This window comes from Leuresthes tenuis, unplaced genomic scaffold (genome assembly GCF_036924035.1).
Source record: "Leuresthes tenuis unplaced genomic scaffold, fLeuTen1.0.hap1 SCAF_20, whole genome shotgun sequence".
In the NCBI taxonomy this organism is placed as follows: domain Eukaryota; kingdom Metazoa; phylum Chordata; class Actinopteri; order Atheriniformes; family Atherinopsidae; genus Leuresthes; species Leuresthes tenuis.
The window spans coordinates 14847760-14860349 of record NW_027325374.1 but is presented as its reverse complement, the minus strand read 5'-3'; the positions used below and the strand labels follow the sequence as shown (position 1 = coordinate 14860349).

Below are 12590 nucleotides of genomic sequence, written 5' to 3'. Positions count from 1 at the left end.
GAAGTTCATTGACCCAAAAGCCATACGTGAGGAAATAGATTTTGACAATAAATACATGAATAAATAAATAAATACATGTTTTAATTCATGACTTCATTGCTGTACAAAAACTTTGCCCTCCAGCTTGGAACTCATTCACTAATCTTAAATCAACCAATACATTTCCAGCTGTCATGGGTAGATCCATGGCAAGGGGGGCACTGGCCCCTGCTGAAAACTGATAGGCCCCCAAAAATGCCCCTGTCCAGTTAATGATGACTTAACTTTTTAGAAATGAGTAAAGTTACAGGCTGTGGCACTTTCATCACCATAGTGACAATGTGGTTATATGGTGTGGTAAACAAGACAACAAATACAAAAAAAAAATTAAAAAAACACCAACTTCAATAGATAAGATACACATTCAAATGTGTATTTTAAGAAAGAACCTGCCAATACCAGCAAAACATAAATAACGATCTTCAAAGACTCTGAAGCAGTATCCTAGATCAGAAATTGAAGCAGATACAATCCACAAAAAATAACAATGTACAAATTTTACTGAAAAGTAGCTAATTGCTCAAACATCAAAATATAGCCAACAGCAAACAATGAAATGCTGGTTAAGTGCAAATACACCTTGCAAAATTGTATATGTACATAGCTGCTCTTTAAAATGCACCATATGGTAGTTCTATTTCTTTCAGACATCAATATATTAAAACAAACCTTTCAATTCCACATAATTTTACAATGCACATAACACAGAATATTTTATATATATGTTCTCAAAGCACAAAGAATGTGAAATGTAGGCCTACAATTAATGCATTGCTCCCTTCAGTGTGAGTCTGCATTTGCAACATGTGGGAGCTGTTCCACCGGGTCTTTGAGATGAATGAGGAAAGACATCTGCATTGCCATAGATGATTGTCCAGTGTCATCTGGGTCCCTGTGCTGCAGGATGTTATCGCTATTCCCCGCTAATGGAGAGTGCTTCAGAGAAGCATCTGCTTGTGGGGAAGTTGGCTGAACAGGACGTCTGAAAATCTGTGAGCTGTCAGGAGTAGGTGAACCGTCTGGCACTACCCTGGCTGTTGAGACAGAGGATCTGTTGCGGTCTGGGACAGAGGCAATGGAGAAAGTGTCTGCTCGAGATTCAAGCACAGCTAGTCACTGTCTACAGCATGCGATCCCTGTCTCTGTCCTCCAGCTGCGCAACTTCCTTTTCAGTTCTGTCTGCACCTGAAACCAGAGTGGAGATTAGGCATTTAAGAGTTGATATGGAAAGTCAAAAACAAGCACAAAATACAGAAAATGTATGTTTGGCATATTAAACCCCTGGATAACAATACTAAATCAACAGCATACCATATGTCTTTTAATCTGAGTTCTTCTAATATTAGTTAAACTGTTAAACTCAAGATTAGAAAACATTTTTTAATAAGTAATGAGAATATCAACCTCTTTATTGGCATAGCAGTAGAGTACAGCCACGAGTAAGCCCTGCAAATAGAAAAAAGGCCTTATTTAGTTTAGGCAAAGAAGAATTTGCTGTACAAGACCATATATATACATGTGCAACCCCAAAAACACATCAAAGTCCCCAAAAGTTGTGATGCTGTGCCAAATATGGGTAAAAACAGAATGCATTCATTTGCGAATCCTCCAAATCAAGATTTTACTTATAATAGAACATATCAAACCTTGAAAGTGAAACATTTGACCATTTAATGAAAAATATTGGCTCACGTTGAATTTGATGGCAGCGACACATCTCAAAAAAGTTGGGATGGGGCACCATGTTAACCAGTGTGTAGCATCTATTCTTTTAACAACAGTCCATGAATGTCAAGGAGTTGTGGGGACCTTTGGGAGAAGAATGTTGATCCATTCTTGTTTGAATTCTTATTGCTCAACAGTTCTGGATCTTTTTTGTTGTACTTTGTGTGTCATGATGTACCAAATGTTTTTAATTGGCAAACTGTCTGGACTGCAGGCATGCCAGTCTAGCACCCTATACTCTTCTACTATGATGCCATGCTATTTTAATAGATGCAGTATGCGATTTAGCGTTGTCTTGCTGAAATTCTACAAGGCCTTCCTTGATAATGAAGTCACTGGATTGGAGCGTATGTTGCTCTAAAACCTTGATATATCTTTCAGCATTGATGGTGCCTTTCTAAATGTGCAAGCTGCCACTTCCATGGGCACTAATGTACCAATATATCATATATTCATTGAGTTTTTCATTGAGGTTTGAAACAAGCAAAATCAACCCTTTTGTCTTTAGTTTAATCTTTCCAAAAAAGATTAAAAATTTTGATTTGTCTGACCACGTAGCAGTTTTCCACTTTGCCTCAATCAATTCTAATTGAGTTTTGCCCCAGCTTTGGTTGATTGTGTTCACATGTGGCCATTTCTTTGTATGATAACTTTAATGTGCGTTTGTGGATGGCACGGTGAACTATGTTTTCAGGCAAATATCTTTTTAATGCTTTTTTTTTTAAACCACCTGAGTCCCGTTAATCCAATACAGATTCCCAGCCATGCCCCTTGCACACAGAGTTGTCTCCAGACTATCTGATTATTTTGATGGTATTATCGATGGTCGAAAGGCAAAACCTCCTATCTGAAAAATGTACTTTTTTGAGAAAACTCGTGTTTTGAGAAAAAACGTGTTGTTTTCTTGCAGAATGCAAGAGCAGAGGATACCTGATACATAATACACTGTTTTTGGACTACATTACTATATTATGTGTTAACAATACAGACTGTATATGACCAACCTTCCTTGTTCTCATCATTCAAAGTGAAATCCACAAATCAGATGGAGGTTTGGAGGATTGGAGGTTTTGTATTTCGACTATCATTCTGTATCCACAATTTTACATTGAGAATATTTTTTTCTGTAGCAGCTCCACAATTACACATTGCAGCATGTTACCACTAATGAAAAAGCAGTCACACTTAACTCTTGTTGTACCTACCTGAAACGAGCTAATAAAGAGGTTAAAGAACACTTTAACATAACGAAGAACACCTGTTGTCTGCTCATCTGTTGCAAAGATGAAGATCACCTCATGAATTCCAAACAGAGGAATAAGGGTAAGGGTGGCCTTGGCAAGCCTAAAAAGGACAAAAACAGATTCGGAATGTGTCACAGGGTCATACATGTGGCTTTATGTAAGTATTCATTTAATAAAGGCCTTCTTAAGAAAGAGTTTTAAGCATATTTAGTCACTGAAATGATGCTCAAACCACTTGCCGAAGTTTGTAATCTGGGTATCGACTCTGGTTGATTGCTTTCAGTTTGGAAAATATGACTCCAAGAATCTTCAAGAAAATCAGAAAGTTGATCTGTTGATCGGCAAATGACAATATGAGTTGTTTTAGCCAGCACAAAAACATACATATTATGATGCATGTTCTAGTACGCATTGGAGTCAATGTGTGACTCCAACACTTGGTAGACTGTCTGCAAAATGAATCCTTACAAGTGAAGAAAAAAGGACTGGGAAACGAATGATCCACCAGTAGTTCATGTTCTCATTGAGAGCCCAGCACCTGAGAAAAAAAAGGCACATATCACTTTTTCTTGTTTCAATCTGTTGCACAGTTGTCTAAATATGGCGGCACCATGCACGTACAGCACGTACGCTCACTTACTCTTTGTTTTCTTTCAATATCTTCACCACTACCCAGGGGACTACAAACAGGAAGGGGGTACCTGAAGCAAAAGCATTAAAAGAAAATCCTGTTAAGTACTTCAGTCGCTTTCAAAACAAACTTAAGAAAAAAACAACATGGATGCGCTTTGAATTTCTCCATGGCATCCATTAAATGACTATTCAGCTGACATGAGTTTGCTTCAATGTCCATTCATCAAACATAACAGTGGAGAGTCATGGGGGCTGTGTGATGTTTCTCGTAATGCACTTTGCGACTTTTGTACATCTAAGATGAACTGCTCCTTGATGTAAAGCCAATATGGATTTTATCAATGACAACATCTTCTTGAATTCAGTGTAATAAGCTCCATAAAAGCTCCTTTGTGGCATGTTCTTTTAGGTACAAAGAAATAACAATATAGTACTTACCCCAGCAAAGACAGAGGTAAGGCAAATGCTTGTTGTTGTCAATGAACACAGAGGAAATAAGTACTGAGTACAAATAAATGGCCTCTCCAAAGAACCAAAAATGATTGGCCAAGACACAATACTGCATCACGACCTGTGCTATCCTGCATCCAATAGCAACCTGGAGGAAAGAATTTAGAAACAATTATAGCATGAAAAACACAGAAAAGTCACAGGAACTGAACTGAACAATTTTTGTGGTCATTTACACCAGATAATAAACCGTCACCAGTGTACTTTAAGACCTACCTGATGACTGAGCATCTCGCTCACATCGGCCTGTTTCATGATTTCTCTCCCCCAGTGGCGATCTATCATTGTGTCCTTAACAATCACAGCCACGGCTCGCAGGATGAAAGACAAGAAGAGGTTGGCGTGGATGTAGTTTCTGGTGCAATGCAGTTTCCTGTCATGAGTCACAAAAGGAATATTAGGTGAGTCTAGATAAAAGAAAAAAAAAAGTACCGGTAGTTATTTTGTTGTGTTTCTTGTAACTGGCCTGCAAAACCACATAGATTTCAATTACTTTGTTCTTGATTTTCTTTTTAAAGATTCTTTTAAAGCTGAAGACTTTGTTGGCTGAAGATTATCGAGGTGTGATTGTCTATCTTTGAAAGCATAAAGCATGTGTTATAGCATTTGTGATGGGGGGGGGGCTATAACACAAACAAGATGGCAATAATTCCGTCTATCCTCAGCTCCTCGGGTGAAACTGTCCACAACCCACAAGAAATCGACAATGTATTTAAAACCTTCTATAACCAACTATACTAATCTAACCATTGCCCAAAGGAAACAGAAATTGAAGACTCTCTCCACACTGTCAGAGGAACAGATAGACATGTTAGATGCTCCCCTCACCCCGAAGAACTCAAGAAAGCACTCAACAAAATGCCAAATAACAAATAACCCGGACCTGTTATTTCTAAGATTCACCATAGGAATTAAAATCACTTCCATAATACCGCCACATATGAACACAGCAGTAATTACACTTATCTTAAAGTCCAATAAAGACCCAAACCAACTTTTTCACCGTCCAATCTCTTTAATAATCTAAAGATTATCACTAAAGCTCTTACCACTAGATTAGAAACAGTCACTCCATCAATAGTTCATCCAGATGAAACTGGTTGAATCAAATATAGAAGAACCTCAGACAGCAGTTTTCAGTGTTTCCAATTTAATCAATCTTGCTCAACAAAACAAACCAAAGCCATAATTGTACCACTAGACGCAGAAAAAGCCTTTGAAAAAGTAGATTTCTACATTTCTACTCAACCCACATCAATAAACAAAGATTTGGTTTTTGGAGAGTCCTTCCACTGGATGAAAAAACAAATCCTTTCAACATAAATAACAAACCCATCTTTAATAACCTCTGGAACCCATTTCTGATATACCTCAATCTAAGATAAACAGAACTTTGTGAAGCCTCGTACATTTCTACATTCCCACAAATAAACCTTGAATTGTTATCATTGTCATCATTATTATTATTATTACTCTTTTTTTCACTCTATTTCAATCATCATTATCATTAACAATTTAAGTAAGTACGTAAGTAAATGAAGTGTTTATTTTTCATGTTTGATATACTTCTTTTTTATTCATTTATGAAATTAATACCCCACAACATTTATTATGGATTAATCTATTGGTTATTTTCTTCTTCTTCTATTCTATTTATTTCTTTGTTAATTCATTTGATATTATAACTAAACTAATATTGTCTTTTTTATTATTGCACTTATGGATATAAACTATAGGAGGTTTTTCTTCTTCTTCTTCTCTTCATCATTGTCATTATTATTACTTATCTGAACGGAGTAAACACACATCTCCAACACATCTCCAAATAGACACCACACAGCACCGGCACAGTGTTAATATTCACCTTTACCTGTCATTTGTACTTTTGCCTTTATGTTCCATGAACAAACAAATGACCAAAGAACAACGGTGCTGTAGTTTTGACACACAACACACTTACAAAACAAAAGGCTTTTACGTACGTCAGACAGCTTACCTAAAGCTCAGAAGAATGATGAGAGCCATTGTGAGTGTGGACAAGGACAAGGAATAGCCAACAGTGTACAACATCCTGAAGCTCAACAGCAACTGTTTGTACCACAGCTGCAAAGACAAATTCACACTTTTTGGGAATCCGCTCTCCATAATTTACAAATAACATTGACAGTAAATTTGTTGAGTGAATCTACAAACATTTTTTAAAAATGTTTTATTACTACTGCTAACACACCTCAATTGCTCCTTTTGCATTTTTGCAAAGTTTTGGGGCTTGAATAAAATATGTCTTTTATGTGGAATAATTGACTTACTTACTGTAAAAGCTAACAGCCGTGTGGACAAAAAGCATCCCATCTACAGTTTCCTGTAGTTATATGCCAACAAAGCCACTTGGCAATGCAGTATAATAGAACTCTGTAGCCTTGCATAGAGCAATTTCTAAGGGCACAGAATCTTTTACCTGACTATTTCAAAACAGCCAATTATCAGTCAGTGCAAGACAAGAAGTGTCCTTCTTTCTTTCTTTCCAGATTGCAAAGATATTTCTTTGAAGTTCCATGAGCCACTAAAATCTTTTTAGCTCTTTCAGACTTTATTCTGCTGGTGGCCATAGTCCTGTGGTAATTCAGTTCATGTCTTTTTTCCTGATATCTTTTTAACTAAAAAAAATAATTTATGTACAAATAGATAATAAGAAAAATATTTATTCATATATTGTACAGAATTCAGGTAATACAGGTTCTTGTTGTCGTTATACCTCCCGAGAAGCCACTTCTTTTTCCTCCTCACACTGGCTCTTGTCCCTCCATACCACCCCGCTCTCGTCTCTCTCCCAGAGTCCGTCAGACCCACATTGCCTACGAACAACACCTTTGGACACTGGAAGAGAAGCAGTCAGTCCTGCAGTCAATATCTGCCTACTCCCAAATAACAGCACACCTTGTTGAAGCATGCATGCTGGTAGATAGTAGCCTGATTAGGTCGTCTCTCAATTACAGAGGGAAAAAAAACAATTGACACAACAATACATGTAAGTTCAGGCTAAACTAAAGGATATTCACGAATGCTAAATAAACATCTAAAAAAAAATGCATATAAAAAGTAATTATTAAAAAAGTAATTGCAATCTGACTGTGGGGTGAACCTGCTGGATTATCACTCTTGTGGAGATTGGCTACGGTCTTAAATGGTTTCCACTGAATGTTTTTTCTCAGAGTGGAATAATGAACTGTAGAAAGATAATCGTTGAGAAGTTGACGGACAGCAACAACTTCTTCTTTATGATTCCTGATGTCTCTCCTCCTTTGCGTTGGTTTAACACACACCTGAACACTCCAGACCAGCAAACTGCCAAAACATCTGCGTTTAAAAAGGGGATCGCACCAGCTGGCGATCAGTTAATCAAGGGCATTTTATCAGCAGAACTTACTTTCTGTGGGGTCACTCTTCTTCAGCATTTTGGCTAGATAGATAATAACATGGTAGTCGCAATTACCTCATTTTAAAATCTGATAAGTAGCACTCAAAGAGAGAGTACTTTCTTTTTCTTTTTTCATGATAAGAAGATAAAAAAAGAAGAAAAACAAGAGATGCATACTGTATATATATTAGTTGGTTGTTTCTGTTACCTTTATCATACCATGGCAGGTAGAATGGACATGAGATGTTGACCATAACGCCAGCAGGAGCATCTGGCCAGCAGGCATATCTGTCAAATGTCCTGTTGCAGAACAAGCCTGCAGGAATGGCAAAGAAAAGGATTCTTTAGACTTCGTCAAGCGAGAATCACGTTTTTAACTTTGATAAACATGCCCAAGTGTTTTTATTTTGAAGGGGTAAAATAGATTATGGCAGATACACACAGTCAACACCAAGCCTGAGCTTACAGTGCATCGATCAACAGCCAGAGCTTAAACGTAACTAACCTCAGAACTCATCCTGTCAGCTTGCCGAATTCTCTGAGCCGGACTAGCTGCACTGGTTTACTCGACTCTAGCATTTTACAATTGGTTACTTAGATTTGCATAGATCGACTAATGCAAAGTGAAGTGAAGGTACAATTATATTGAAGCTATTTTTAGACGCTTTTCACGGAAAAGAAAAAGCTTAGAAATATACAGTATTATGATCATGAAAAGATACTATTTTTCATTGCTTGGAAGACTTCAAATAGGACATCTGTGCCTCAACAAGAAGTCACATATGCTAATTTTGTAATGCAATAGTAAATGACTTCAGTTGACTCCCTGCTTTTTTCCCCGGTTGCATATTTCCTTACTCAAGATAATTCCGCTGCAAATTAATTGAGTCCTTTTGTACCTTGAGGCAGCGTTTCATTTTCTATCATCTTGATACAGTCCTCTTTGTACTGGACCCATTTCCGGTAAGTCTCTTCAAAGACTTTCCCGCATACCGTCTCAAACTGTAAATATAGGTGTAAACACAGCAGAAACTATAGATCCATAATATCATAAAACACATGACACTCAGCATTTTTGGAGGTTAATATGTTGAGTCTTGTATTTCATGTGAACCAACCTTTGGCAGCTTGAGAAACAGCAGGCAAATCAAAGCTGTTCTGTTGAGTGTCCGGTACATGACTGCAGAAGTGGTCTTCTTTATGAAAAAACCCCCCCCAGTAACAGCCCAATTATTCAGACCTGCAAAAACTGTAGAGAATGAGGATGTTGATATAAATCTACAACCACCGGCACTCTAAAACCTATTTCTCTGCACACCCACTCACATTCAATCAGGTAATTTCTATAAAACATATACCAGAAGTAAATCCTTTCCTAAACCTTTTCCATTAATGCAAAGAATTTCTGATGCTTTTTTTCTCAAATAGGCTGTTTGCTTTCGATACAGTAATGCCAAAGGAAAAGGCTCTTATATCTCTGGTTTACCACGAGTGGAGGACTTCTACTATTGATTTTTTTCTATTTTTTCTACTATTTGATTTTCACCTGATTTTAGTGATTGAGAATACAATATTTTCTGGTAGATTTTACCTTCGGAAGGAGTCTGCGAGTTCACTGGACAAGGCTCACGTGTACTAGGAATAGGCGGGTTGAAGAACAAGTTCCCAGCTGTGAATCCATTGAATCTCGTTAACGATTCCCTGATTTTAGTGCCTGTTTATAGGGTCCTACCATGGTGCCTTTTGTTCTTTTGTGAGGTGTTGTATAGCTGGAAATAAGAGTACATTTGAAGAAGAAGAGCACTTCAATTTGCCATGTATTGTTGCGTTTTGATACATAATATCGATGAGGAGTTTTTTTTCCGAAGGTATAACATATCGGGTAAAACCTTAATGATGGTGTTACAAAAATGGATGTTAAGGGGGTTAATGTGTCACCCCATTAGGCTCTGAGCGTACTTGATCGTTAACAAAAAGATAGGCACTGAGATATAGAGGAGTCAACACAGAAACATGATTCATTCTTTTTTGTTGCTGTTGTTATGGTGTGTTTGTCATGTGGCCGCTTGCAGCTGTTTGGTGCAATGGAAGATCTCATAACTGAAGCTATCTAAAATCATTATACACATATGTCAGAGATCAGTGCGTTAATGAAAGAGTACATGTAGCTGATTTGCTAATTACTGACAGAGACTTGTGTGAACCCGTGCAAATGACCCATACTTGGATAAAATAGTTTTTTGTAGTTGTTTTTCTTTTTGTGATGTTGTCATGGTAATAACTGTAGCCAGTCAGTATGGCAAATGTCTCATACCATCATGAAAGGCCCATTTTAGTAGTATGTCCATAAATATGGTATCACATTTTTTTTTGTGTGTAATTTTTTTTGTCTTGTACATTTCTAATATCTTTTTATATCACTGATAGAGGGTTGTTCCACATTTCTTACAGCATGTCACAGTGACCAAGAAAGGCGCTTGTATCAAAATCTAACACGATTTGGAACTAGTTTAAAAAAAATTCTAAATTGATACTTTTTTAATCATTTCCTGACTGATATCTATTTACTTTTTTTCAAACTGTAATGTCATTTCTGATATTGCAAAGCAATATTTAACCATGCAGCTTGTCTATGAAAACCAGACAAAAATGGCACCAGCACAGTACATTTGAATAATGAGCAGTGGTGCAGTCTGACACCCCACAGATTAACCTAAATCTCTGCAGTGGAACCACTTCTTAGCAAACTGAGCATCATGCCCCCTGCATCTGTGGGGGACCCTCCTCCGGCTCAAGGCAGCCACTGTGTGTCAACAGGCTGCCAAAGCGCTGATTTGATTTCTCTCTGATGACATTTGACTATCGCTGCCTTAGGCAGAATGAGGAATGGCTGTGCGTTTCTTACTAGAAAGACTGTGCTGTAATAGGTTACATGTAGACAGGATTCTGTTACCACATGATATGAAAAATTATTAACTCTATCAGCAAAGATAAGATCTGAAAAACAAAGCAACCTTTTTAGTTTTAGATACTTTAGCTACTTGCTTACTTTTCACATTACATAAGAACTTGCTGTAAACTGGCACGCAGTTGTGCCGTCATCTTTTTGTAAGGATAATTGTATTTGAGCTTTCCTAAAAGCCTAATATTGTCAACAGAATATATAGAATTTCTCTACTTGATATATTCTGCTGCCGAGCTTTTTACATAGGATTTTTCACTCCTTTTTTTAAACATTTGACTGACTGTTACACTGAACACCATCAATACATTTAGTTTGCATCAAAAATAAAATGGAGATGTTCACAGAAGCGTATTCATTCAAATTTTCTTAGATTTTTTTTTGTATACAGTGCAGCAATTTCTCTATTTGATTTTGAAGTATTGTAAAGCGACTCAGATGGGACTGCATTATTTCATTTACAAATATAAAAACTGACATGTATGTTTGTTCTGCTGCAGATTATATTTCAAATGACCAACCCAACCCTGTCCAGTGACTTCTAGAATTACAATAAAACATCTGAGTGGCCTTTAACATTACTCATCTTCATTCATCAACTGAATACCCTTGCAATCATTTCAGTGCTTCACACAACCTCCAAAAATCTTGCTATTTTACATCTAATACTTGTTGGATGAAATCTCCTCCTTTTTAGCCCAGGTTTCCTTAAACTTCAGTCAGTCAGAAGACAGACAGAGCTGAAAGACTGAGGGTTTTCAGGTGTTAACAGATGATAAACACTCTATAGCAACAGCTGTGAGATGATTATCAGCTGCAGGTGGTTGCTTCATGGGAGGGTAAATACTTCCATCCTGCTTAAATGATCTGTAAATTTGACTACATTTCAGCTGGAAAAAAAAAGAAGCAAAAAAGCATTTCTTCCTCCCAGTCATTAAAAAGACTATTGAAAACCATTTGTCCATTATTTCCCATACGGGTTGTAACTCTAATTAATGGACGAGGTTAAAACATCTGTATCATCTGTATGAAACAGTTCATACAGTCAACTAATGAAAGCAGAGGACATAAAACATTTAGTCACTTACAGCTGATCGGTTCGTTGGAGGGGAGAAGATGAGATAAGAAATCCTGTGCGCAAGCGTTCAGTCCAGTTTCAGTCAGAGACGGACTTCACCTGAACCTGCACAGTGAAGTTGGGTCGGTCTGCGATGCTCCGCTCATCTCCCACCGCCTGCCTCCTCAGACCGCCACCACTGATTTTCCTCATGCACTGTAACTAACTGCAGTGGTGAGTTAGGCGATTGACTGTAAAGCTTTTCTCCTATCACGGAGATCGATCGTGTCTATTTTTTTTATCTCTCTCTCTCTCTTTCTCTCTCTCTCTCTCTCTCTTTCTGTCTTTCTTTTTGTTTGTTTGTATCTGTTTATGTCATGGGGCACAAGCGATATTTGTATCGCAAGACAATATCATAATTATAAAGTGGCCATTATGCCACTATCAAACTACCTTTTAGGTGCTTTTTTTTTGCACGATTCATTAAATCAAGGCAATATCATTTAGATCTGCAATAAACATCTGAAGTAACCAGTCCAATTCCTCGTTTTACTGCGTCCAAGTGATTCCCGTGTCTCTTTCACAATGAAGGAAACGAAACAGCTGTCTTGACAGGATCAGGGGGGAGAAAAATAATGAATAAATTAATGGAAGTCATGTTTGCAATGCAGGACTTTCAGAAGCCTGTGTCACATAAACAAGATGTTTCCCCAACATTCTGTGATATTTGTTTGACCAGATGTTTAGAGCAGAAACAGACTCATCAAATTTGAAATGATATTCAATTAATGATTCATTATAGTCCGTCTTTTCTTAAAACTAATAGCAGATGATGTCAATCTGAAATAGGAGACAATAATATTGTCCATATTTTGGGTAAAAGGATTTAGCATCAGGTGAGCCAGTCTTCGGAATTTGCAGGCATTTCGAGAGTGAAGTTAGAGTCAGATGTTTACAGTCAGTGAGATGAAAATTGGATATGAGCAGGAAACCTGTTCTATT

At 37.3% G+C, this 12590-nt stretch overlaps 1 protein-coding gene across 1 annotated transcript; it reads right to left on the bottom strand.

The window, feature by feature from the left end:
* Window positions 1-819: 819 nt before the first annotated feature.
* On the bottom strand, window positions 820-11801 carry LOC140278045 (glucagon receptor-like). Its single transcript, XM_072372930.1, has 14 exons — window positions 11709-11801; window positions 8469-8571; window positions 7778-7885; window positions 6907-7028; window positions 6148-6254; window positions 4368-4524; window positions 4080-4239; window positions 3649-3709; window positions 3477-3546; window positions 3248-3339; window positions 2970-3108; window positions 1444-1485; window positions 1164-1224; window positions 820-1100 (listed from the first exon to the last, which is right to left on the bottom strand). The coding sequence occupies exons 1-14, from the start codon at window positions 11799-11801 to the stop codon at window positions 820-822; spliced, it is 1596 nt and encodes a 531-aa protein (XP_072229031.1).
* Window positions 11802-12590: the final 789 nt, after the last annotated feature.